Source organism: Haliaeetus albicilla, chromosome 19 (genome assembly GCF_947461875.1).
Source record: "Haliaeetus albicilla chromosome 19, bHalAlb1.1, whole genome shotgun sequence".
Lineage (NCBI taxonomy): Eukaryota > Metazoa > Chordata > Aves > Accipitriformes > Accipitridae > Haliaeetus > Haliaeetus albicilla.
This window is the reverse complement of record NC_091501.1, coordinates 11,852,708-11,875,848: the sequence shown is the minus strand read 5'-3', so window position 1 is coordinate 11,875,848 and position 23,141 is coordinate 11,852,708. Positions and strand designations below refer to the sequence as shown.

Genomic DNA, 23,141 nt, shown 5'->3' with positions numbered 1-23,141 from the left:
GGATTGCTAGAAGGTGGAGACAAGGCAGAAAGTCACTTGGTGGAGACTTCAAGATGGATGTTGGAGATACCTCTGGCTTGCACCTGGGCCTGAGTCAAAGCTGCACCCTGCTCAAGCACTGGCCAGACTCCAGGCCCCTCACATCCCCACCCCTCCATGGCTGGGGAGGAGGGAGTGCAGTATGCAAGGACTGGACTCCCGGCAGCCTGGTGGGATGCCCCTGGGCAAGCTGGGCGGGCCTAGTGGCATGTAGCTGGGGAGGGCAGAGTAGGGGAATCTCAAACTCTGCCTTGGCCCTGCCTGCTGTTAAGAGATGCTGCGCAGGGTGGGAGTGCTCTGCTGCACGGTGCCTGCTAAGGACTTTGATCTGTTGCTGCTGAGCCATGCGAAGCTCTGAGCTGAAGCTCTCAGTGTGCTGTCCTCTGTGACACTTCAGATGCAACTTCTTTCATCTTTCAGACCTTCAAGATGCTGAGCTATTGCCGCCTCCACCACCACCACCTCCACCACCGCCTCCTGTTATGCCAACTACTGTGCCTCCTCCACCACCCCTGCCCCAGCCCACAGCTCCCTCTGAGCCAGCCCGGACAGCGAGCGGGGAGAGCAGCAATGCAGTGCCTGCAGGTAAGGGCTGGGCATCTCCACAGCTTCACCAGCAGAATCTGACTCCTTGGCTTCAGCCCATGTCCTTGGTTGGTTCCCTGTGGCTTCCCAGCCTTCCGGCAGAGGAGGGAAGCTGCAGTGGGAGGGGAAGCTGCTCTTGCCTGCCTGGGAGCTGCAAGCCTTCAGTTCCCCCTTGGCAGGGCTTCTGCTGGCTGGGCTGAGCGTAAGCCTGTCACTGAGAGGTGGCTGGGCCTGGCTCACAGCCCTGAGCAGAAGCTGGAGGGGTATCAGAGCAGCCCTTTCCATGGGAACTTGGCTGGGCCTGTAGCTGGTGCACTGACCTGTGGCTGCTGCCTGTCCTTCCTGTCCCTGCAGCTTCAGTCCAGGGAGCCCCGAAGGAGGTGGTGAACCCCTCTACTGGGCGTGCTAGTCTCCTGGAGTCCATCCGCCAGGCCGGTGGCATTGGGAAGGCCAACCTCCGCAGTGTCAAGGAGAGGAAGCTGGAGAAGAAGAAGCAGAAGGAACAAGAACAAGGTGCTGAGGCTCTTCAGCAGAACTGATCTTCCTTGTTCCCTGCTCCAGGCTGGGGGTGGTGTAGTTCTGGGAGAGACGGGCAAGCCAGGAGCACAGTGAATATACAGAGTGGAAAGGTGGTGTCTCTCCTCACAGGCTGGTGTAGGTCTCGGGTTTTTCCCATTCAGCCAAAGCTCTGTGAACTTGCTAAACCCCATCTGCCAGAAGGGTATTCGTGTTCTTGATGGAGACTAGCTCTGTCTTGTGAAACTTCTATGCGTGCCCTGTGTGCTGCATGGGGGCAGACACACAAAGGAAAGCCTGGGGCCAAGAGGGGCAGGGCCGAGCTGGTTTGAGCACGTTGGTTTAGGTAGCTGGGAGAGTTCTGATGGAGCTGGTATGGCAGAACGAGACTGCAAATACCCAGCCCCTTTTACCCCTCAAGAAATTCCACTCTTGGATTTCCCCAGAAGATGATGTTACCCTGCGGTGCCTGGTGTTTTCCTGACCTGAAACTGGACTATAGTGGGAAAGATTAGGGGTGTGATACAAGATCAGAGGTTTGTTTGGGGTTTTTTTCTTTAATCTGAAGGCAGTATTGCAGGAGAATGCTTTTGCCATAGTGCTAGGTTCAGACTGACACTTATTCTTGTCTGACACTTCTTGTCTGACTTGTTTTGCTCTGTTTCAGTGAGAGCTACAGGACAAGGTGGAGATTTGATGTCAGATCTCTTCAACAAACTGGTGCTGAGGCGCAAAGGTACTGTCCTGCAGGGTGGCCTGCTCCTTCCCCCTAGGAAAGAGGGAGAGCACTTTCTGGCACCTCACTTGTGTCCACCACAGCCCTAGAAACAGGAACAGAGACACTTTCCCTGGCAAGTGTGCCACAATGCGGGTGGGAGTGTCTTTACAAAGGGTGAGCAGAGGAATGTCCACCTCAAGTCCAGCTGGAGGCACTGGAGGAGGTTGTGCGTCTAAGGCAGAGGATGGACTCTGAAAGCTACCTCTGAGGAAGGGGCAGCAGTGTCTCTTTTAATTTAGTGCTGGGGCAGCTGGGCCCTCACCCATGGGGGGCACCTAAGTTGCCCCAAGGCCGTGGCAGGTATCTGGGGCATTTAGGGCCAGTGTCACCCCTCAGTGCCTGGCCACAGGGTGGAGGAGGACATGGACTTGCTCAGGTGGAGCTTTAGTTAAATGAGCCCTTGGCACAGGGCTGTGGTGATATTTAAGCATGTTGGCTGTTCTGCTTGCCTGGGTCGCCTGGGTCACCTGGGTGCTGGGAGCAGTGGTACGAGGCATGGTTTTTCCCCTTCCCGAGCCTCTGTGTTCTCTAGTGCCCAGATGTCGCTCACTGGCGATTTTCCTTCCCTCACAGGTATTTCAGGGAAGGGGCCTGGAGCCTCTGGAAATCCTGATGCTCCTGGAAATCCTGCTGGTGCCTTTGCTCGTATGTCGGACTCAATACCACCCCTCCCACCCCCACAGCAGCCCATAGGTGAGGAGGATGAGGATGACTGGGAGTCATAGATGGGGTCAGCTGAGCATCTGTGTGAATCCCAGGACTCTTGAACTAAGCACCTTTGGGAGACCCCAGCCTGCGGCAGTACCTCCTGGAGGGTGGGCACTGGCATAGTGGGGGGGGACCCTGCCATTTCTTTTAGAAGAGGAGCAGGAGCAACATGAGCTAACCACTGCTGAGGTTATAGTTATCAATGAGGGGTTTTCTTCTGCTGTCTGCTATTCACCTCAAATACTACATTCCATCTCAGACGCTGCTGTGGCTCATGCTGGTGCAATAAATCCTGCCTGAGCTGGTGGGCAGTCAAGCAGCCTGTGCTCAGAGGATCAGAACTAGCTTTGCTCCTGATTTAAAGGGCTCTCAGTCTTTCCTAATGTGACTGGTGATGACTACAAAAGCATCTCTTGCAGGCAAACAGCCCTTGCCTCATTTGTCTCCTTGCTGCTTGCTTGCTGAAGCTCCCGTTTGCTTGGTTGTTGCTAGAAGAGAGAATGAGTGTGCGTGTCCCTTCACAGGAGTCTAATTCCTGCTGCCTCTGTACGTGATGGTTTCTTCCTCTATCTATCTATCTGGCTTATGGAGATTCGTTGCCTGTTGCAGTCTGAAAACTTTCAATAAAGTTGAAGGAAGCAGGTCCTTGCAGCCTTCACTTTGGTAAAAGCAGGAAGTGTGCTCAATTAAGCATCTGTTAAGGGGGAGCCCAGCTGTCCACTCCCATCTCAGGCAGGGGCTAGGCCTTGTTACAAGCAGGTGCCCCCCACCCCTGCTGCTGCTTTCACTGGGGTTAAGGCAGAGCTTGTGCCAGACGGTAGGGTTTGTACCCACTGAAGGGGCAGGAGACCCACAATGGAAGTTTCTCAGAAGCAGCTGTTTCTTTCCCTGTGGGTCTAATTAACATATAGGGAGTATCTAATAAGTGCTTTCTTCATTGTGAAGAGCCTTGAGAGGTAGCATCCAGCTGCTGAAACTGGCAAGGAGGCAAAAGAAGCTCTTGGGAAGAGACTTGCTCAGGATGACAGAAAGAGCTGAGGACAGCTGTGGGATTACATAGCTGTCCCTGTTGTTATCACTGCCCTCCAGCACTGACCCTTGACATAGGAAAGAAGCCCAGGAAAGTTACACTAAAAAAAAAAAGTAAAAAGAAGGTTTTACCATTTTCCACAGAAAGTTACTCTGAATTCAGAAACATAGGCAGTAAAAAGGGCAGAGCAATCCTGTGCTTAAGCATGAGCAAAGAAGTGCTGCAGTATATTATGGCCATATCTTTATTCCTGTTGAAAGAATTAACTGCTGCTTTAATCTGTTGACTGCTTGAAGCAAGGTAGAAAGAAGGGGATAAGAAATGTTACCTATAGCTGCCCCATGTCTTACCAGTCTGACTGTGTAATTACAACATAACACAAACTAATGGCCTGATAGTTCACAATTCTTGTGAAAAGCTCTGTATTTTCACTGGTCATCAAGCCCCCTACACTTGGTTGTTGATGGGAAAAGGCAGATATATGTGTTCAGTCAAAATAATTACACTCCCCATACTAAGTGTTTGGGTTGAAAATATTTAATCAATTTAAATAAAACCTTAACAGCTGTAAACAAATAGGAACCTGCCTCAGACCTACAACCAGTTTCCCTCCTGGTTATGGTGCTGAAGGCTGCCTTACCATCATAGCGCTCAGATACTGAACAGCAAACATCCACAAAGGAGGCAGAAGGTGGAGATTCACAAACTCCCTGGTACAGTAAAGCAGGAACTTGTGTTGCTTTGGGTGTTCTTCAGAGGTGTAGCTCACAGAGTTGATCTACAGCCTGTTCTCTGGTCCACATCACAAAGCATCCGATTTCCCTCGATGGAACTAGGAACACACAAAACCAGACAGTTTGTCCCTGGCCTTACTCTAAAGTGAAAGTTGTTTGAGAAAAGTACAGACGAGTACAGTGGGAAACAGTTTTGGTAGCAGTACATAAGATACAAGTTCTGACCTTTCTTAACTCTGCAAAAGCTGATCCAAAGGCAGGTTTCACCTGGGTTCTCTCCCTGATCCACTGTGGCAGTTTGTTAAAGATGGCAGGGCGTGCGTACCTGTGGTCCAGGAGCAGGATGCTTGCAAAGTCCTTCTGATGGCGAATGGCTCTGCCTGTACAGAGTGTACAACCACATTAAAATGGCCCACTCAGGTGTTTGTTCTCGGGCAAGGAAGCTCAAGTTCCCGTCATCTGTACTTAGACTGATTGGTAATGCATCCTTTTTCCCACCCTCCTACTTCAGTGCAGTCACATTTCGTATCCCCCAGCCTGTCCAAGGAAGGATGAATTACCTATTGACTGGTTTACTGCCTTCATGCACAGGTTTTCAATCAGCACTCTGCTAGGTGCCTGGCCAGCAGCTCTGGGCTGGAAAGGAAAGATAGGTAAGACTGAACATGAGGCAGATGTGAATCAAAGTAGGGAATCTTAATGACAAAGTAAGTGAAGCAAATGCTTTTACCCCTGCAGAGTGAGTGGGTGGCCAAGCAAACCCCAAGCTGAGAGTAGGGAGGGACAGAAGAAAGGCTGCAGTCAGAAAACTCTGTTGAGCATTCACAAAGAGCCAGCCCAAGGCCGCTGAAGGCAGCAAACTTGTACCCATCTGCCCAGTTCCCCTTGGAACTCAGAGTTCCCAGCGAGCCCCAGTGGTGTTTCCCTCCACTAAGCTGCTTCCCTGTATTTAGGGCCACCTGTACACATGCAGTGTGGAGAGGGCTGTGCTCTTGATACTACGCAGGCTGGGAAATGAGGGCAAGCTCAAAGAAAAAAAAAAAAAAAAAAAATCTTCGAAGGCAGCCCTGGGACTCACATACTGGTAGGAAAGTTAACACTAAAAAGCAGAAGTGAAACAAGCAGAGGCGTGTCTCTGTTACCATTGTTTTGTCGAGCCAAGTCATTTTTTCCTGGAGCTCTGGAGATTTAATGTTGGGGTAAGGCATTCCCACCATAATCACACACCTGCAAGGGATAAGGGAGGACTGCATTATTCTTAATGTCTCATCCTAGAGCACTTTGCCAATAGACTGATAAATTAGAGGTCAGTGCACCCCTGAAAGACAGCCAGCCCTGAAAACCAAAGGCGGCAATAAAGCACAGCAGTCTGACAAGCGCATTCTGAAAGGAAAGCCGCAGAGGGATTCAGGGTGCCAGAACAAGGTATTATCTAGCACAGCAAACCTAACTGCATTACTCACATGAAAAGTAGTCCAGACAAGTGGCTTTTATACCACCCAGCAGACTTGGTCCTGTTGGTTTAAGCATCAGCCCAAGCCATGTGCTCCCCAGGATTTTCTATCTATGCAAATACTGACATGTCCATCCCACTTGGAGTCACCACACTGCAAGCCCAGTGCTCACCTTCCAAGGAACAGCCACCTTACCTTCCCAGGTCATCGGAGAAGTTGATCCCTTCACTCATTTTGCCTCCAACTACAGAAAGCAGCAGGGCCCCTGTCATCTGTCCTCCTGCCTGGCTGCAGCGCTGCAGAAGAGGGACCAGCAACTTAAACTAGAGTAGGGAAGATCTCTGTGCTTCAGAAACACTCCCACACCTGGGCTAGAGCCCTCTTTCCTTGTTAAAAGCTGCAATGCCACCTTTAGCAGCACTCCCATACGCAGTTGGGATGCCACACTCTCACCAGTCTGCCAGCTCAGCTTACCTTTATGCACTTGGCATATTCCACCAGCACCTGCTCGACCTGGTTGGCTTTCTTAGGCTCCTGAAAGATCTGTCATAGGCACAGTGCATCAGTTGCAGCAACAGGAAGCAGTTTAAAGAAAGCAAATCATTTTACTCCCATGCCATTAAACAGCACATGGAACTAAGATCAGGAAAGGGCAAATTGCAAATTCCCTCCACTCTGGAAATGTGCTGCATGCTCACTACAGCACTTTCAACTGGGCTCTGAAGGGAGCAGCAGCTGCTCCTGCCCCTCCAACATTCCCTTTCAGCTTTGGCATACTTGTCTAATTCTGCAAGAAGTTACAAGTAATCCAAGAGCTTAAAGGCAGGAAAGCAACGTGCACCTCTTGCACCTATGAATAAATGTCCAGCGGAATGAGGAGACCCTCCAGCTGCAAGATCCTGGAGGACAGGGGCAGGACCAATCAATTCAAATCACCAGTTAATTCCAAGTAATAGCTCCCCTTGTCCAGTGAATAAATTAGTTTTCTATGCAAAGCATACATAAAGTAATATTTCTTTATGTTATTCTAGCATGCCTAATTAGTTACTGAAAGCGCCTGCAGTTAATTAAGCTGCATTTTGATAGATGCTGCACCTTGGCCTAAATCACAAGTTGTTTTCCTAGTAAACAAGAGGTACATCTGTCTTTCCTGTGACAGTAGAGAACCTAAAGGATGTATTTTCTCTCGGTTAGCAAGAAGCACTATCAAATTTTACCAGCCAGAATCAGTCTTCCAGTAGAAAAATAACTGGCAATTAATTACAAATATAAGTCAAAACTGTTTAGCTTATTAAACAGTAGCTATTTAATCCTCTGACTGCAGTTAATTTTCCCTGTGTAATTTATATATAATTTCAGTGTGATCTCACCACAGCCACCTCAGGAAAGACTTTAACCTTCCTCTGCTATGATACGATCTTGTGTGTGGGCAGCTGAAAGTCACACTTGCTGCACTTCTACCAAATTGCTTTGCTAATGCATATCCAATTTGCTGGAGACTGCAAAGGCCAAACAAGAACAAATCAGAGTTGAAAGGTAGAGCAAGCTGTGTGCTTGTGGCACAAAGCCTTGGAGGCACCAGGCAGACTGTTGGGACCCTGACAGAACACACCTGAAAGGCACTATGAGTGATAACTGTACAAACACATGGAGAAGCTGAAGCATAATGCTTCCACCACAAAAACCTACAGGCAGATCTACGTGCCAGAATGCCTGCACCAAGGGCTGTGAAATATCTGGGACTGTGCTCTCCTAATCCATGTGGTAAGTTATTTAGCTTTTGATAAATGGAAGTCACAGCCAGGGTATACGTAATGCTTTTTTTTTTTCCCCTGGCACATGATCCAAGATCTCTGCCCCACACCCTGAGACAGTCAGACTGCCTGACCATCAATACTCAACCTTCAAATACTTGAGAGTCATTGCAAAAATTTTACATTTGCAGTGATGTCCCTATTTAATGTTTCTCACCACTTCTTCAACAGGAGTCACCACTGCTAGTCTTTAAATTCTCATCTCGGCACTTCTACCAGAAAAAAAACCCCCACCATTTGTCCTATGAACTGCAGTCTGGTCCCACTCTGCCTAGCCCTTAGTTGTGTTGGTCTGTGTTCAAGGGAGACATAGCTGAGCCTGGAAAAAACAAATTCCCTGTAAGAGAACCTGAATAGCCCCCCAGCCACATGGGAACAAGCTTGCTGGCTGTGGAAAGCAAAGATTGTCTCCCCCATGGCCACTACACAGACTGTGCACTTAAAGAATCTATAGCTGCATTTAATCTAATTTAGACCCCAGCTCAGTGATCAGCCGCCCGGGAAGTATCATTTATTCATTACTGGAGGGACTGGCTAGATAAACATCCGCTCTGCTCTGCTGTGCAGAATATGAGAAAAACTCAGCGAGAGAGGCCTGTAATGCATAGATAATTGTTTGATTTTTGAAACCTCCATTTAAAGTACCAACTGCCCCTGGCTGCACAATTACCTTCTTCTTAGTTGCCAGGCGGGTGAGCAGCCCCGTCTTCTCCCAGTGTGCATACACCTGCTTCTCATATTCATAGGAGGGGAAGAAGCACACCACACCCCCTGGGACTACGTTGCACAGGTTGCAAAGGATTCGACCTGTCTCATCCATCTGCAAGAGAGACAAGAGCATATTGCAGCTGACAGGAGCTCCAGCTAACACCACTCCAATTCTGTGCTCAATCCCAGAATCACACTTTCCCTATGACATGCCTTAGGGGAGGAAAAACGTGGGAAACATGCCAGGTCTAAGAGAGCTCTCTAGGGGAGCTGGGCATCACCAAAAAGCTCTTTACAGCTTGGCCTCTCCTCCTAATCCAGGGTTTCTGTTACCGCTGTGGAGCAGTGGTCATTCAGGAAAGGAGGGTTTATGTCCGTGGTCCCAGTGGATGGGACCTGTCACACTAGAACAGGTGTGGAGAGCTAGCTAGCACATCTGGTGGAAATTCAGCAGGGGCAGAGCGGATCTGGTGTCTGGCCTTGAGTGCTTACTGGTCCACCAAAGAAAGAAGGAAAAAGGGCAGAAACATCTGCTGCCGCCCCTATGGCTTGGGCTGCACTCTGCAGGTCTGCCACATTCCACTGTCACTGAGCCCTTCAAACTGTGAAGCAGAGTCAGAAATCTCCTTCTGATGCCCAGCACACAAACGCAGGATCTCAGTACAGCCAAACAGGAGTTGCTAGCATTCCTCGTCTCTGAGCAGGTAGCTCAAAACCCCTTTTGCTGCTACTCTTTCCCTATTACTTGGCAATACACTTGCTTCAAATCCTATGGATTTCCTTTGTCATGGCTTTTGCTTAGCCCACCTTTCAAACAGAGAGCACACTGTCCTACGAAACACAAGCATGTGAGGCAAAAAAGAGGTACCAAGGAAGGGAAAAAAGGAAAGACTGACCATCTGAGGCAGGTCTCTCTTCTGGTAGGTAAACTCCAGCTGCTGGTTGGAAGGACCACTGCAGAGGATTATGGGTAAAATGTTTTCTGGAGGAATCACATGTCCTAGAAACAAAGACAAAGTAGTGAGAGTCAACATCACTGCTGTTGGCACAAACCCCACTAGCTCTTCAGCTTTACCTGTGTGCAGCGACAGAGGCACACGTTTGCCTGGCTACGGCAAAAAGCCCAAGTCACTCGGCTGCTCTGACTTCCATTCCCTGAGCCCCTGGGAAGAAGGCATGGCACGCTGCCTGCTGATACCGGCCAAGACCTCTGAGGAAGCTCAGAGTGGAAGGGAACTAGCATGGCACCCCTTTGCTGCCATGACTTCTGGGAAAGATGCCGTGTTGCTTAGAGCGCTGACAAAACAGCACCAAAGTGCAACGCTCGGGTCTCGCAGAGACCGATTATGACCCCTCCCTGCCACCCCGGCACACTCACCACAGGAGAACTCCACCACACGCGCAGGGTCCACACCAGCGCAGGACAGCAACTGCTCTCGGAAATCAGCCACCTACGGACCAGAAGCCGAAGAGGGGTAAAGTACCAGCGTCCCAAAAGACACTGCATCAGCCACGCTGCTGCTGCTCCTTGAGCACCAGCGGCGAGGCAGGGAGAGCGGGTCAGCTCCCTCCGGTGGGCTGCTGGCCCAGGGCAGACGGGCTCCCTCCGTGATGAGAAAATCAAGGGCGTGCGAGCGCTGAGCGCGCAAGCCCGGGCTGGGAGGCGAGCTGGAGCCCGGGGCGCCGAAGGAGGAAGGGCCGGCGTAAACCCCTCAAGGTCTGACACGGCCCGCGGCCGCCGCCGAGGGGAGAGACCCCCGGCCCCGCCGTCCCCCCCCCCGAGCCCGGGGCCACCGCCCCGCGCCCCGCCCCCGCGCCTCCGCCGGGCGAGGAGCGGCGGCGCCCCCTGCCGGCCGCCCGCCCGCCCCGGCCCGGCCCGGCCCGGCCCGGCCCAGCGCGCTGCTCCGCGCTCTGCCCCGGGGGAGAGGGCCCGGCCCGGCCCGGCCGCCCTCCGCCAAGGCCGGGCTGGACCGCCAGCTGGCCCGAGCACAGCGGGCGGCGTGAAGGGGGCGGGGGGGCTCCCCTTTCAGGGCCCGCCGTGGCCCTGCTGCACAGGGCGGGTCCCCTGCCTGGAACCAGCCAGCCTCGCTTGGCCCGACGGGCTCCAATTTCAGACTTCCCCAGGCCCCAAAACCCGTTACCGCGACTCCCAAGCGCCGCACAGACCGCAGCTTGGACTGCAACTACATCCTCTCTCCCAGTTGCAGCCTGAAGGGTTCAAAGCTGGAAGGGCAGCCTTCCAGAAGGGAGGTCCTGCGCTTCACACCCTCCTTCCCCGCCTTGTCGCCACAAGAGCAAATAGGAAATCTCAGGACATTCGTGTCCAGGAACAGGATAAATGTAACTAGCTGGGATACCTGACACCCCCCCCTGCACCTCTACATCACAAACGCGCTTGTCTCTTAGGCACTAAAGCAACAGGAGAGGGATGATAAGCTGCCTGCCACCATACCAATACTGAAGTGTTGATTTTTCTGAAAGATCCCCTATGGGATGGTCCCTGTGGGATCCCTGTCCGGTTACAAGGTCAGATGCTTTTACAAGGTCCTCTGACTACTAGCTGTGCTAGTTCCAACCTAGCACGAGCTCAGCCTCAGCCTGTGTCATCCTGAGAAAGGCTGACAAGGGCAATCCTGCCCTTGCACCTACAACTTTTTGCACAAACAGGCAACATGACACCTCATGCAGGGAAATTGTACAGGGAGATAAAAAGGTAGGTAGGAGAAGTCTTTTCCCACACACACCATGGGAAGCGAGAAGAAGAGCACATCCCAGTGGTGCCAAGCTGCTATCTTTCCATGCCTGCTTACAGAAAGCACCAGAGACCTCCCAACACCTCAGCATAGCATCCTTCTTCCCTCACCGGCTGCATGGTGCCCCCAGCAATGATTACAGCACGGCATTCTTCCACCACCTTGGCGAAGTGGACAGCTGGATTCAGCAAGAGGAATTTGAGGCTGCTCTGACCAACTGTGCCTGGGAAAAGGAGAGAAACACCATCAGGAGCTAGCTGTGACACACACTCGGGGATAGAAGAGATTCTCCCTCCTGCTCTGGGCACTCTGGCAGGTCCCCACCTCTCAAAGCAAGGACTTGCTATTCAACACTGCCAGAGGCAGCAGCAGGTAACACCAGCCTGGAGGTTACCTTCTGCTTCCAAATCTTGCTGCAGCCATAGTAAAGACGCAGTAAATTGCAAGACAAAAATTGACATCCAAAGTGGGAGCAGAGCTCTGCAAAACCTGGCCCCAATGCCCTTGGTTAAGAATTCCTTGGGTTCACGAGCATCCTCAGACAGACCAAGCCTGCTAACCTGCATCACAGACACCACAAATATATTGCTGCAGGCTTCTCCCAGGCTCAGGATCTCCTCCCTCACTGCTAGTGAAGCATCCTGCTTGCAACTCCTGCCACCTCTCCCCAGCTTGCCCTTTCCAGTACCTTGCCTGCTGAGAATGACTCTGCCATCTTGGTTTGCATTCGTGAGGGCTGAGAGAAATCCTTCAATCTGCATCAGTGGAGAGGCAGTTCGGAGCTGCTCATTCTCAGCCTCCATGGGTGGGATCTGGGGAGCACCTGCTGGCCCGAAGAGAAAAGGAGAGGCAGGCAACTTAGGCCACACTTCTGAAGACAGGGACTAAGCACAAAACATAAATGAGTCCTTTCTACAGGAACATGATACCTAGTCTACATATGCAGGCAGAGAGCAAAGACCCAATAAAGGAGAGAACCTAAATTCTGTCTCATTGCCAGGAAAAAAAAAAAAAAAAAAGATAGATCTGGGTTTCGTAGCTGGCAACACTAAACAGAGCTACCCATGGTAGTTCTGGTCCCAGAGCCAGCAGGTCACAGCAATGCAAAGCTTGAGTGCGTTCAGTGTAAACATGGAATTGCATCATCATTCAGCTTGGAAGGGACCTCAGGAGATCATCTAATCATATGTATAGTTGCCTAGGTCATCTACTTAGATATATCAAAAAACATCTGTGCAGGAGAGCTTCTGGAGTCTCTCTTTCTTCAAATCTCTTCAAATCTGCCTCTCCCCTTTTCTCATGCAGATAGATGCAGGTTCCACATCCTCACTTTGTCTGCAGATACACAAATGGAGGATGTCTGAACTCACCCTCTTTATCAGATCCTTGCTGGAGGGTCAGAAGAAAGTTCTGCAAACCAGCCAATTTCTGGTTCTCCTTGTTGGTCTTCACAGCTGTGGCAGGGCCTCCATATCGCTCCACAAACCCAAAAAGCTGCCAAGCAAAAGCCAGAAGGACTAAGACTACCAACAGCAGGAATCAGGCAAGATAAAAACAGGTTTGCTGGCCTGCCACAAATAAAGTTCCTTGGTAGGTGTTCACAAACCAGCCCAATCAGAATCTATCAGCACAGACCAGAGCTCCCATTACTTTCCTCCACCCATTGAATCAAAACCAAAACAAGGCTCTGATGGTTGCTCCTCCAGTGCAGTGCAGCCTACCAGGCTGGCAGGTTTGAGGCCAAGCAGCACAGAATTAGCACCCACTGGAATACTGTGGTACACCATGTTGTATGTTTCTTTGCTGTATAAGCAAAAGGTAATCTGCCCATAGAGTGCTTTTTGCAGGAACCATTTTGCTTGCAGAGCAGGGTAGAGAAGACAAGCTCCCACCCCAGCTGCTGCATCTTCCACTTCAAATTCAATGTGTGAAACAGCATTTGAACGCTGTTGACCATAAAGCCTCAGGGGCAGTACCTTCCTACTGATGAGGCTCTTCTCACAGTAACGCTGAACCTGTTGGAGGAAGACAGAAAAATGAACTGGCATTCAGCATCCCTTCTCCCATCCTGCTGCCCTTGATCCCTGTCCAGCAGGGATATCACTTGCTGTTCTTGCTGTGTTCTTGGGGAGGGGTGCACAGTTCTTCATGAGCGTTGCCTCCCAGACAACAGTTTATTACAAAGGCATTGCTTCCAGAATGGAAACACACTGTGTTTAGGTGCTGTGTTTGGAGGTTCGAGGGATGGGTTAGGTTACTGGAATAGTATAGTTTCTTCATCCTCAACCCTTACAGTTTAGCTTTGCCTACACACAGCCTCTGCACTCATACATGTTTAATTGCTTGCTTCCCTCTACCCCAAGACCACCTATCCAGCTTTAATGCACTGTTATCTAGACAGCAGCAGAGGAGATGTATACACTGGGGAGCCGGGGAGAGTCTGCTAGAAAGCAGATTCTGCCATGTGGGCCTTGGCTCTACTTCCAGCTCTCAAACACACTTCCTGATAACCTTGAACCAGTCACCACCACTTGTGTCCTAGCAGACAATGATGTTTGCATTACCTTGAAGAGATTGATATTATCAATCTGGCTCTGAAATAGAAAGTCATTGATGGATTTTAGCACTGTCCCTGAAAGAAAAGGGAGGAAAGGAGAAAAAAATTATTAGCTGCTGGACCTGCAGTCCCTTGCTGCCCACACTCATGTCCCTGACTGATGGCTGCATACCCGAGATGTTCACTCCAGTCTTACCTGTTTGGGAAACTGCCTGACAGCTAGGATTTTGGTTCACGTTACCTGTAAAACACAAAACTGATTCAAGGAAGGCTTATAATGGGTCTGTCTCAAAATTAAGCAAGAGACTAACAACTGAGCTGAAAGGGACACTGCACCAGGACAAAAACCAAAAAATAACTATACATCTGCAAAATGTAGCTATACAGACAAAACATCAGCTCCTGCTCAGTTTTCATTTCCCCTGTAGGGCAGCCCTACATTGTGGGACAAGTGTGCTGCTGCATCCTAAGAAACACCACCTACATTCCTTCTGTAGCAGAGGCAGCAGGTAGGGTGGGTGCATACAAATGCTCACACACTATGTAGTCATCGCGCTGCAAAGATGAAGGGACAGGGACTGCAATGCATCCATCACCCCTCCTCAATGCAGCAGCAGGGAGCTGGGAGGCGCATAGGCTGGCAGGCGACTGGGAAGAGGGGAAAATGTGAGGACAGCTCCATGCCCAGACCCCGACAGCCAGAACAGGATTAATTGCTGCCAGTCACTGCGTTTTATGTCCTAGTGTTTAACACCCACCTCACATCTCACTTTTGCAGCCTCAATCATGAAGCTGTACACAGGCTGCATTTTCTAATGAAAGCACTTAACTGAGTGTGGGGAAGAGTGGCAGGAACAGAGGGGGAAGAGAAGTATACATTTGAGAGAAAGGCAGAGAGCACCACCAGGACCCTGCTCCAAAAAGCTGCATTTCCCCTGGGCAAGGAGGAAGTTCTTTATGAACTTATGACAGGCTGTCCTCAAGATACACTGAGGTCTAGCAAACAAATCATTAGAGGAAAGAAGCCCTGCAAAGTCCAGTGGATTTGAAATCACAGCAAAATAAAATTATCTCACAAAGCAAAGGCACCACTCAAGAAAGATTCGTTCTGCAGAGGCATGCCTGACACAGGTAGAGGCCTTGCTACCAGACAACCCAGCAGATTTATTCTGTGCAGCTCTTGTGCTGTCCTGATCACTGTCACACATCTGCTGTATTCTCACTTAGCGTCCTACTTTGTCCCCACTCAAATCAGATCTGAAAACCACACAGAAAGAGAAGGAAACTGCCTCTACCAAACTACAATGTCATCTGCCGCTCCTCAGCTAGTCAAACAAAGAGAGGGGTTCAGGCAGACACCAGTCAACATCCCCACGTTAGAAAACAGCCTGAGAATTAAAATTACTGGCATCTGAACCTATACATGAGCAACACTTCCCCACAGTCTCTGCAGAGGGGGAAGGGGGACAGTGCCCTGAGGAAGCACCAACTAGCTCAGAGCCTATCAGCATCCCTGGAGACAGAAATAGGTTTGCTTACCTCCCAGCATGGCCACAAACCGCTCCAGCAAATACAGGATCTGCTTAATGTACATCAAGTTCTTTGCCTTCAAACGTTTCCTATGAAAAATGAGACAAGTATTAGGCCCCAAAACATATTCAGGGAGTAACTCAAGCAGCTGAGCTGCAGAAACAAAAGCACCTGAACTCCCCTTCATTTGGGGGAGACAGGAACCGAGAATGATTTCTTCAGGCTCAATCTCCCTATTTGTGACAGGGCATAGACCTCTGGATATCCTGCCTAAGGTCACCCCAGAACACTCACCCATGCACCCCACACTGTTCCTACCATTGCCTTTCTCCTCACATATTAGTTAGTTTGTTTATTACAATGGCAGTGATGCCTGAAGTCCCTGTTGCAGTAGTGCTCCACAAATTCAAAGTTATTAGCATTGAGCACAATAATCAACCACTGCAGGGATGACAAGACGCAGAGCCAAAAATCACATATAGCTTCCTCCTCCTCAGAGCTTACTGCCTCTGCCATAACGCCAGTCAGCACATGAAAGACTAAGGGGAGACATGAAAGACTGAATCTTTTGAAACCCTGCATCACAAAGCAAGAGCGATTAGAGGAAGATATTGGGAAAGGAACTGAGAGAATAAGGGAAAGCCAGAATCCTCGGGGTATCCCCCTTCTCACTGCTTAATACCAGACCCATGAGTCTGACTTAGACAGATTCTAGACAGAGATAACGAAGCAAGTGGCTTTTCATCTGCAGAAGGATTAATGCAAATAACTTTCCAGTGGGGAAAAGCAAGAAAGACCCTGCAGACATGAGACAAGCCATGGCATCCACACTGCCTGCCACTGTTGCGCTGTTTTCCTCTGAGATCCTCACCTGTATCGCTCCATGTACTGCAACAGCTGGGAATGGGCACAGCACAGCTACACAAACAGAAAAAGGAGCTGTTATTACAAAGGAGTCAAGAAAGGGCGCTCTGCTGGATGCAGAACTCGCTCACGATTAACAGGCCAGGCTATGACTCACCTGAGAGCCACTGACTTCCACACTATGGATACAGGTGATGGTGTCTATGAGGTTGTGGGCCTCATCAATGATTACGACCTGGTCCTTCAGCTTGATCCCAGCAGCACTCCTGGTAGGCTCATGCAAGAGCATCTGATAGGGCAGCACCACCAGCTACAGGAGAAGCACACACTGCCCTGATTCTAGCTCTCATCCTTACAAACTTAGGGCACTCCCCAATCACTCATTAAAGGCCCATATCAGATGGCCTCGCAGAATTCAGTCAAGTTACTTACTCTTATTAGGGGAAAGGTAGGAAGAGAGATAGGAGCACATGCTTGAGAGAGGCATTGGGATGTAAGCTGAACAGAAATCATTATGCTACAACTGCATATCAGTTCAGGTTACCTTCTGAATCTCCTCTGAAGCACTGAAAGCACATCTTCCAATAGAGAACCAAGCAAGGAAGAAGAGCAGTGGCAAGAGCTAAGATTACACTCATGCATCAGTATTGCCTCAGAGTTATTGAGCCTTTCAAGTATTTCAGAATGCTGAGACATACTTACAGCTTCCCTATTAACTTCAAATGGGTATTCTCATTTTCCTTTGCTTTCTCAGCGAAACTACAGCTGACAGAAACACAGCCTATTTACAGACTCCCACAATATTGAGTAACAGTACTGGAGGCAGCAGGCAATTGGTTTATTCTTAGAGATCCTAGCATTAATTCCGCTAAAAATATGTACACCTTACCTGAGCAGCAGGAATGGCGTATCGACTCCCGTAATATGGGCAGGCTTTGGTCTCCCTTCCCAAAGCCACCAACTGCTCAATATCTTTCACTTCCACTAGAACTTCATCACGGAGAAACTGCATTTGCTCATAGGAATAAAACGGGCATACGGTGCGACTTGCACGTCTCTTTTTCCCTTCACTCTCTTCATCACTCTTCTTTTCTAACAGCAGAAATCAAAAGAAAAGAAAGCTATGAGCAATACACACGATAGCCTAAAAAAAACATTTTGCAAAACCTGCTGGATTTCAAAGCAGGCTTTGTCATGTGTATTTTTGACCTATCATCTATTTTAAAATTATTCAGCAGTAACATTTCCATCTCCACAGTGGACAGTACTCTTGCCAGTTAGATTTAGCCATGTGACATTTTCCAACATTGCTAATACCAAGTTACAAAGACAAGTATCATTCTGCTGCAGAAGTCCTGACCAACTTAAGACACTCAGAAAACACTCAGAAAGAGATGTCAGCATCCTAGCCTGGAGGTCAAGAAAAGTAAAAGCGCTGAGGATCTCTAGCTCTGCTCCTCCAACCTGCCATTTTCAAGCTCCTACCACCCTCTTGCTAGAACCGACTGACAGTGTGCACTATCTCCAGACTCTCACACCAGTTTTATCAGCAATTGCTTCCCCAGGCTGGAAGTGTTCCTACCATGTTTGTTCTTTTGCATCTCCATGCAGCGGTCATTGATGAGCGAGAGAGCCCCCAAGCGTCGCACCTCCTCATTGACACATAGATTCTTGGACATGCAAAGAGAGGAAGGTAGGGGGTCAATTAAGAACTGAGTGCTCCGTATGCACCCTTTGCTGTACAATAAAAGATTTCTTTAAAGCAATCTCAGGCCAGATTCTGAAATGGAAAAGTCTATCGGTCAGACATTGTGCATACCAACTGCTACAAATATGCTCGAAACCCATAAAAACTTAGCAAGGAGGAAAAAAATGAGAAAAGGTGCACTGAGATGGCTCACTGCTACACAGCAGCTTCTAAAAAGTGCTGCCAGAAGTAATACTAAGAGAAGCGCCTTCCCGGTGACTCGGACATCTGTAATATTCCACATCAGGAAAGGTAAAACAGACTTTTGCATTTACATCAAAGGTAGACGGCCAGAACAGAGCTCTCAGAAAAACGCACATCACACAGATCTGTGCCACGATCCATGACTGCTTTAGTTTTTCAATGGGAGATTCAGTCAATCCCTGAGATGCCTTCTGTGGTGTCACATCCACACACCTCCTCACAAAGTCTATCACATTAAGTTAACATGCACTCTTGGTCCCTTATAAACAATACCACATACCTGCCTGGATCCCAAGGAGACCAGACGAGTATCTTTGCCAAAAGGACTTTTTTGCACCTCACGCACAAACTGAGACAGCTGGGAGTGAGTGCGGCTGCAGTAGTAAATCTAAAATGAGGAAGAACAAAGGGAGTACAAGAGGAACATGGAAGCCAATCCCCTACCTACAACCAATCCTGCAAGGAAGAAGCCAAGCATCTCAACAAGGTTAGTCTTGCTCAAGCCTTCAAAAATACAAGGGAAGGCACGTGTTTGAGTGTCAACTTACAACTGTTGAGGCCAACAGCCTTATCTTTGTTTTCTCCTATGCATTTGCCTTTGTTTCCATTTAATTTTCCAAAGTCCCCATAAAAACAAGGACTCACCATTGGAGAGTAATAAAAAACTGTTACTTGCAGTGTACTTTTACAGCAAGCCACAGCAAAAATTCAGCAGCATTAGCAGAGCAAGCTGCTTAGGCAGCCAGTGTAGTCCAGAAGGAGATGAGCACAGCAGAACTGGTTGCTATTATCAACAAACTTGGCAATTCTTGGATGCTAGTTCCTAAATCCTTCTGTACTGCATGACTCTGGGAAGGGTGCAAGGAAGCCATAATTCTGCTCACTCCCACACTGTTCTATGAGGTGGCACTATTCACTTTCCTCATCTCACCTTAGTCACATGTTCCTCTTCCAAATCATCATCATCTTCCTCCAGCCTAAGAAAAGAGAAAGCTCAGTTTCCTTTCAGCAGATCACTGACAGTTAGAATCAAATGATGCTCTACTACAAGACAGAGGTCTCAAAAGAGATGGTTATGTCATCTCAATAAGAGCCTCAGATCTTAACTCGGGAGGTAAAAGAAAAATCAACTTTTTAAGAATAGTGTAAGCGTGCACAAATCAAGTCAAGCCCTCCTCTTTAAAAGAAAAATGTCTGTAGGGCTCTGTTTTTAGCAACTTCAAGAATTTTTTTTTTTTTCTTTTAAATCTGGGACTTCTAAGCCCCAGGCATAAGCTAATCAGTGCTATACTATTCTTCGGTGAGCTTATTTATTTATTTTTGTAAAACTTTCCTATTAAAGACAATTTACCACCCTCAAGCTATTGCATAAAGAAAAGCTTCAGGAAGATATTTAGTTGCCATAGAGTTCCTCAAAGGCAATGGCAGTTTAATGTTTGATAAACTACATATAAACAAAGTAGTTAAGTGTTTTGCAATTTTTAAGGCAGAAGGCTCTGTCTAGATACTAATTAGTAAATTTGTATTTTAAATGTACTTGACTTTTCATGCTGAAGTATGGCTTCTGGCTTTCTGCATAAAGCAAATGTATGAGAGAGAAAAGCGTGTATGGGGTTTTCATGCTGAAGCTCAGTCTTCAGAAATACGAACATGTCTCCCTTTAGAATATCAAAGGATGCCAGTGCTAATCTGCAGGACTCATAGCTTCCTCTGATGCCCTGAGTGTGGTTTTGCTTTTCTACTGCAAGGAACTTGATCTCAAGTCATTCACTCAACATCCAGAGGCATTCTTTGGGAAACCAGGCACGGATAAAGGCAGGACATTTGCCACACATTTTAAGAAAGATGCACTTTCTCAGAAAACACTTCAGGTCACTCCGATCAGTTTAACAAGAGCTTAAAAAATGAAACAATAACACGCCCCCCCAAAAAACCCCACCAAAACAAACAAACACCCAGAACAACCACTACCTTACACAGCTTGAATGGGGGAGAAACTCCAGATGCGCACAATAACAGGTGAAATCTCTTTAATCAAGGCAAGCAAAAAATGATACAGAACATGCTTCCTTGGCATGGAACCCTCTCAGTCCCTGTCCTTACCCAGATACCACTTTCTTTTCTTCGTCACTCTCATATTCAGCAAGAATCAGCTCCTCCTCATTGTGATCCAGCTGCTCTAGAACATCCACCCCAGCTCCCTCTGAAAGAACCTCTTTGCTGAGCTGAAGAAGGTGCTTTGTCTCATCCTCCTCAGATCTCTGAAGGGAACACACCATCACATTATTTCTCATACAGAAAGAGAGGTATTGCTTTATGCCACGGACAGGTCAGAAGACAGCACAGTCCCCCACACGTAACACAGGGAATGGCTTGCTGGGTAAAACCCCAGCAGGACAAGCAAATGCACCAAGGGTGTCTGAAGCTGTTCAGCCCCACAGAATGCAGCTGTAACCAACAACCCAAGAGTTGCCCTCACAGACATATACGAAGGGGAAATATAAAAAACCTTCTATGCAAAAAGCTCACTGAACTAATAGATCCTGAAATGACAATATTCATGTAATCCAGTATTAGTTGCTTAAAGTGGCCCATAAAAGATGTACGCCTGAGAAAAAACAGTGTGCAAATAAGTGCAACCACACAAACATATAAAGACATAATCAAACACTCCGTCCACATTTAACTCAAAGCTAGGATAAACTCAGCACCTATTTTAGAACACGGAGCACAAGACTCTTCTTGCTGTTTTTTTCTCCAGTTATGTGGTTCTTATTCTAGCAAACACAGGTCTACCCCTCTACAAAAATTCCATTAAACTGTTGAAGAATAGTTTTCTGATTAACTTTGAAAAAATGAACTCTTCTTTATTAGAACACAATCTGAAAACAGTATTTTCCAATATCAATGAGCAGTTTTTTACCACGACATTATGAAAAAATGCAGTTAGGGAGCACTACAGAGGAGATGAATCAGTTGCTTTTCCAAATCTCTATAGTATTTCTCTCATTTGCTTTCCTGTTTCTTGTCATGCTTCTCATTTCACATACTCTTCAACCTCTTAAGAGAGAAAAGTTCTTTGTTCGATTTGTTTTTTATTTGCCATTCGCCTCTGAACCTTTGCTATTTCTGCCATACCCTTTTGACAGGAGTTGACCAAAACGTACCACAGCCCTCGAGATGGAGCACACTAGAAATGAATAGCCTGGCAGCCTAACAAATCTGCCTGTTTGGGGACCTGAAGGGGGTATCTTTAAGAAGTTTGACTCACCATCAAAAAGCTCTTAGAGACAAGAGTACTGAGGCCAGTTCACCCATCTAACCGGCAGGAAAATATATCTGTGAACTTTTTGTATGTAGAAAAGAGACATTTCTGAACAAAACAATCACATTTGCAATGAAAGTAAAAAAATACAACCGCTCCCTAGTGGTGAGCAAAATACAACCAAAGCCTGACGTGGCTTTTTTGAGGGGGTCTTCTGTTCCCATGATCTTAAATTTAGTCACAGTTCTACAGGTTTTATTCCAGAAGTACAGAGTGTTCACACATGCTCATAAAACAGAGCGCTTTCAAAAAAAAAATAAAAAAAGTCCACGTATTAAAGCTTTTAAAACAAAAGCAGAGGGCCAGAAGGCCATCAGAACACATGCCCTTTCTATCCACACACAAACATTGTCACAGGAAATTCTCTATACACAAATTGTTTTTCACGTCTGTACTTTAAAAAGAAAACTAATAAAAAATCCTGGATAGCCAATTTCAGCAACTTAATGCAAAGGGCTCCCCAAACAGACAGGTTGGAAAATTCAGTGTGAAGTCGCAGACATAAGCAAGTATGAACAACACTCGAGGTAACCAAACCAGAAAGTTCTAATCTCTGCGAGATAACTCACCTTCCTCTTGGCTGCATATTTTAACTGTATGTTATGGCGAATTTTCTCAAGACGATCTTCTCGCTTTTTCCTCCTGATCTGCTCTTCCTAAAATAAAGGGAGAGTGAAGGAAGGATGAAGAGTATTTAGACCTAAACCCTGGGTATAATTACTTTCTTATGCCCTGGGTATAGAAAAAAAAACTCTGAAACAAAATTGTCAGTACACTGTCCCTTTCTCCTGGAGTGCACGCCTATTATAGCTTACTATGTTCAGAGCAATATAGTTTTCTGTCTTACGCAACCCGCTCGGCAATGCCTCATCCCTCATAACTGAAACAAAGTCCTGTGAAAGACAAGGACCACCGCCAAAGTCCGCCTCGCCTGTTTTTCCCATCATCGCCCAGGACGTGAGCCTTTCTGACCCTCACGCCTCATTGTTTTACCCATCCCCCGCATTCGAGCATTTCTCAACCTTTAGCCTGTCCACCATGTCCCGCTCTTCCTTCTTCTGCACAAAGGCCGTAACCCAGTCCGGTTCCCCGGCGGTGTCTCTGCCGTCTGGGGCTGCTGGCCCCGCTGGGGTCAGCGGCTTCTTCCCCTCCTGCCCGCTCTCCGCAGGCGCCAGAAGTCGCGCCTCCTCCCGCTGCTTCTTCTCCTCGAAGTCTCGGAGCCAGGAGAGGGCCCCGCAGATAAGACTCAGTGACTTTCCCTGCCGCAGACAGTAAAGACGACGAGGCTCCCGCGGCTGCCGCCACCACCGACGCCCGCGCGGCAGCCGTGCCCCTCCGCGGGGCCGACCCGCTCGGTGACAGACCCTCCGGAGCGGGGTCGGGCCCAGACCTGGCCCCTCTCCCCGGCCACCACCGTCCCTCCCCGCCCAGCGGGCCCCCCGCCCCGCCGCGGCCGCCGGCTCCCTCCCGGGCCGCGGCTGCCGCCGTCCCGCCTCACCGTGCCCGTGGGGCTCTCGAAGATCCCGACGCGGCCAGCCTCCAGCGCGCCATACAGCGCCGCCATGAACCGCTCCTGGATGAGGTAGGGCGTGTAGGGGAAGGGGAACCGGCCCCCCTCAGGGCCCGCCGCCGCCCCGCTTTCCATCCCGCCCGCCGCCGCCGCCGCCGCCCCGCTTCGAACCGAGCGCCGGAGACGCCCCGCCCCCTTCCCGTGACGCCCCGGTGACGGCCGGCGCCGAGCGGAAGGCCCGCGCCTCCTCCGGGGGCGGCGGGCCCCGGTCTGCCGGGCCGGGCG

At 48.9% G+C, this 23,141-nt stretch overlaps 2 protein-coding genes across 10 annotated transcripts in view; one reads left to right on the top strand and one right to left on the bottom strand.

Annotated features, from left to right (window-relative positions):
• WASHC1 (WASH complex subunit 1) overlaps nt 1–3,296 on the top strand; it is a 46,126-nt gene extending 42,830 nt beyond the window's left edge. For all 7 annotated transcript variants that reach the window (XM_069807645.1, XM_069807647.1, XM_069807646.1 and 4 more), the window contains exons 8-11: nt 460–624; nt 979–1,137; nt 1,808–1,876; nt 2,492–3,296. In XM_069807645.1, the coding sequence (XP_069663746.1) occupies nt 460–624; nt 979–1,137; nt 1,808–1,876; nt 2,492–2,643 (545 nt within the window). In that variant the 3' untranslated portion in view covers nt 2,644–3,296. The remainder of the gene's footprint in view (nt 1–459; nt 625–978; nt 1,138–1,807; nt 1,877–2,491) is intronic.
• Nucleotides 3,297–4,177: 881 nt separating this feature from the next.
• Nucleotides 4,178–23,023, bottom strand: DDX11 (DEAD/H-box helicase 11). Of its 3 annotated transcripts, none has more exons than XM_069807626.1 (26): nt 22,845–23,021; nt 22,369–22,605; nt 21,916–22,002; nt 20,125–20,282; nt 18,953–18,998; nt 18,302–18,409; nt 17,653–17,740; nt 16,960–17,162; nt 16,228–16,380; nt 16,078–16,124; nt 15,216–15,295; nt 13,873–13,917; nt 13,684–13,751; nt 13,096–13,134; nt 12,490–12,613; nt 11,808–11,945; nt 11,230–11,342; nt 9,745–9,817; nt 9,263–9,366; nt 8,329–8,478; nt 6,319–6,387; nt 6,040–6,140; nt 5,533–5,617; nt 4,951–5,026; nt 4,616–4,770; nt 4,178–4,488 (listed from the first exon to the last, which is right to left on the bottom strand). In XM_069807626.1, the coding sequence occupies exons 1-26, from the start codon at nt 22,989–22,991 to the stop codon at nt 4,459–4,461; spliced, it is 2,724 nt and encodes a 907-aa protein (XP_069663727.1). In that variant the 5' UTR covers nt 22,992–23,021; the 3' UTR covers nt 4,178–4,458. The 3 variants fall into 3 exon arrangements, with proteins under 3 accessions (XP_069663727.1, XP_069663728.1, XP_069663729.1); XM_069807627.1 differs by having other exon boundaries at nt 11,808–11,942; XM_069807628.1 differs by lacking the exon at nt 4,178–4,488 and adding an exon at nt 5,121–5,185 and having other exon boundaries at nt 4,635–4,770; nt 22,845–23,023.
• Nucleotides 23,024–23,141: the final 118 nt, after the last annotated feature.

Coding starts and splice junctions, on each gene's coding strand:
- DDX11 (XM_069807626.1), bottom strand. CDS start 22,991: ATGGAAAGCGGGGCGGCGGCGGGCCCTGAGGGGGGCCGGTTCCCCTTC. Junction 16,125..16,227: donor TGGAAGTCAGTGGCTCTCAG/GTGAGTCATAGC, acceptor CTGTTTGTGTAG/CTGTGCTGTGCCCATTCCCA. Junction 9,818..11,229: donor CTGGGGGCACCATGCAGCCG/GTGAGGGAAGAA, acceptor TCTGGTCCGTAG/GTGGCTGATTTCCGAGAGCA.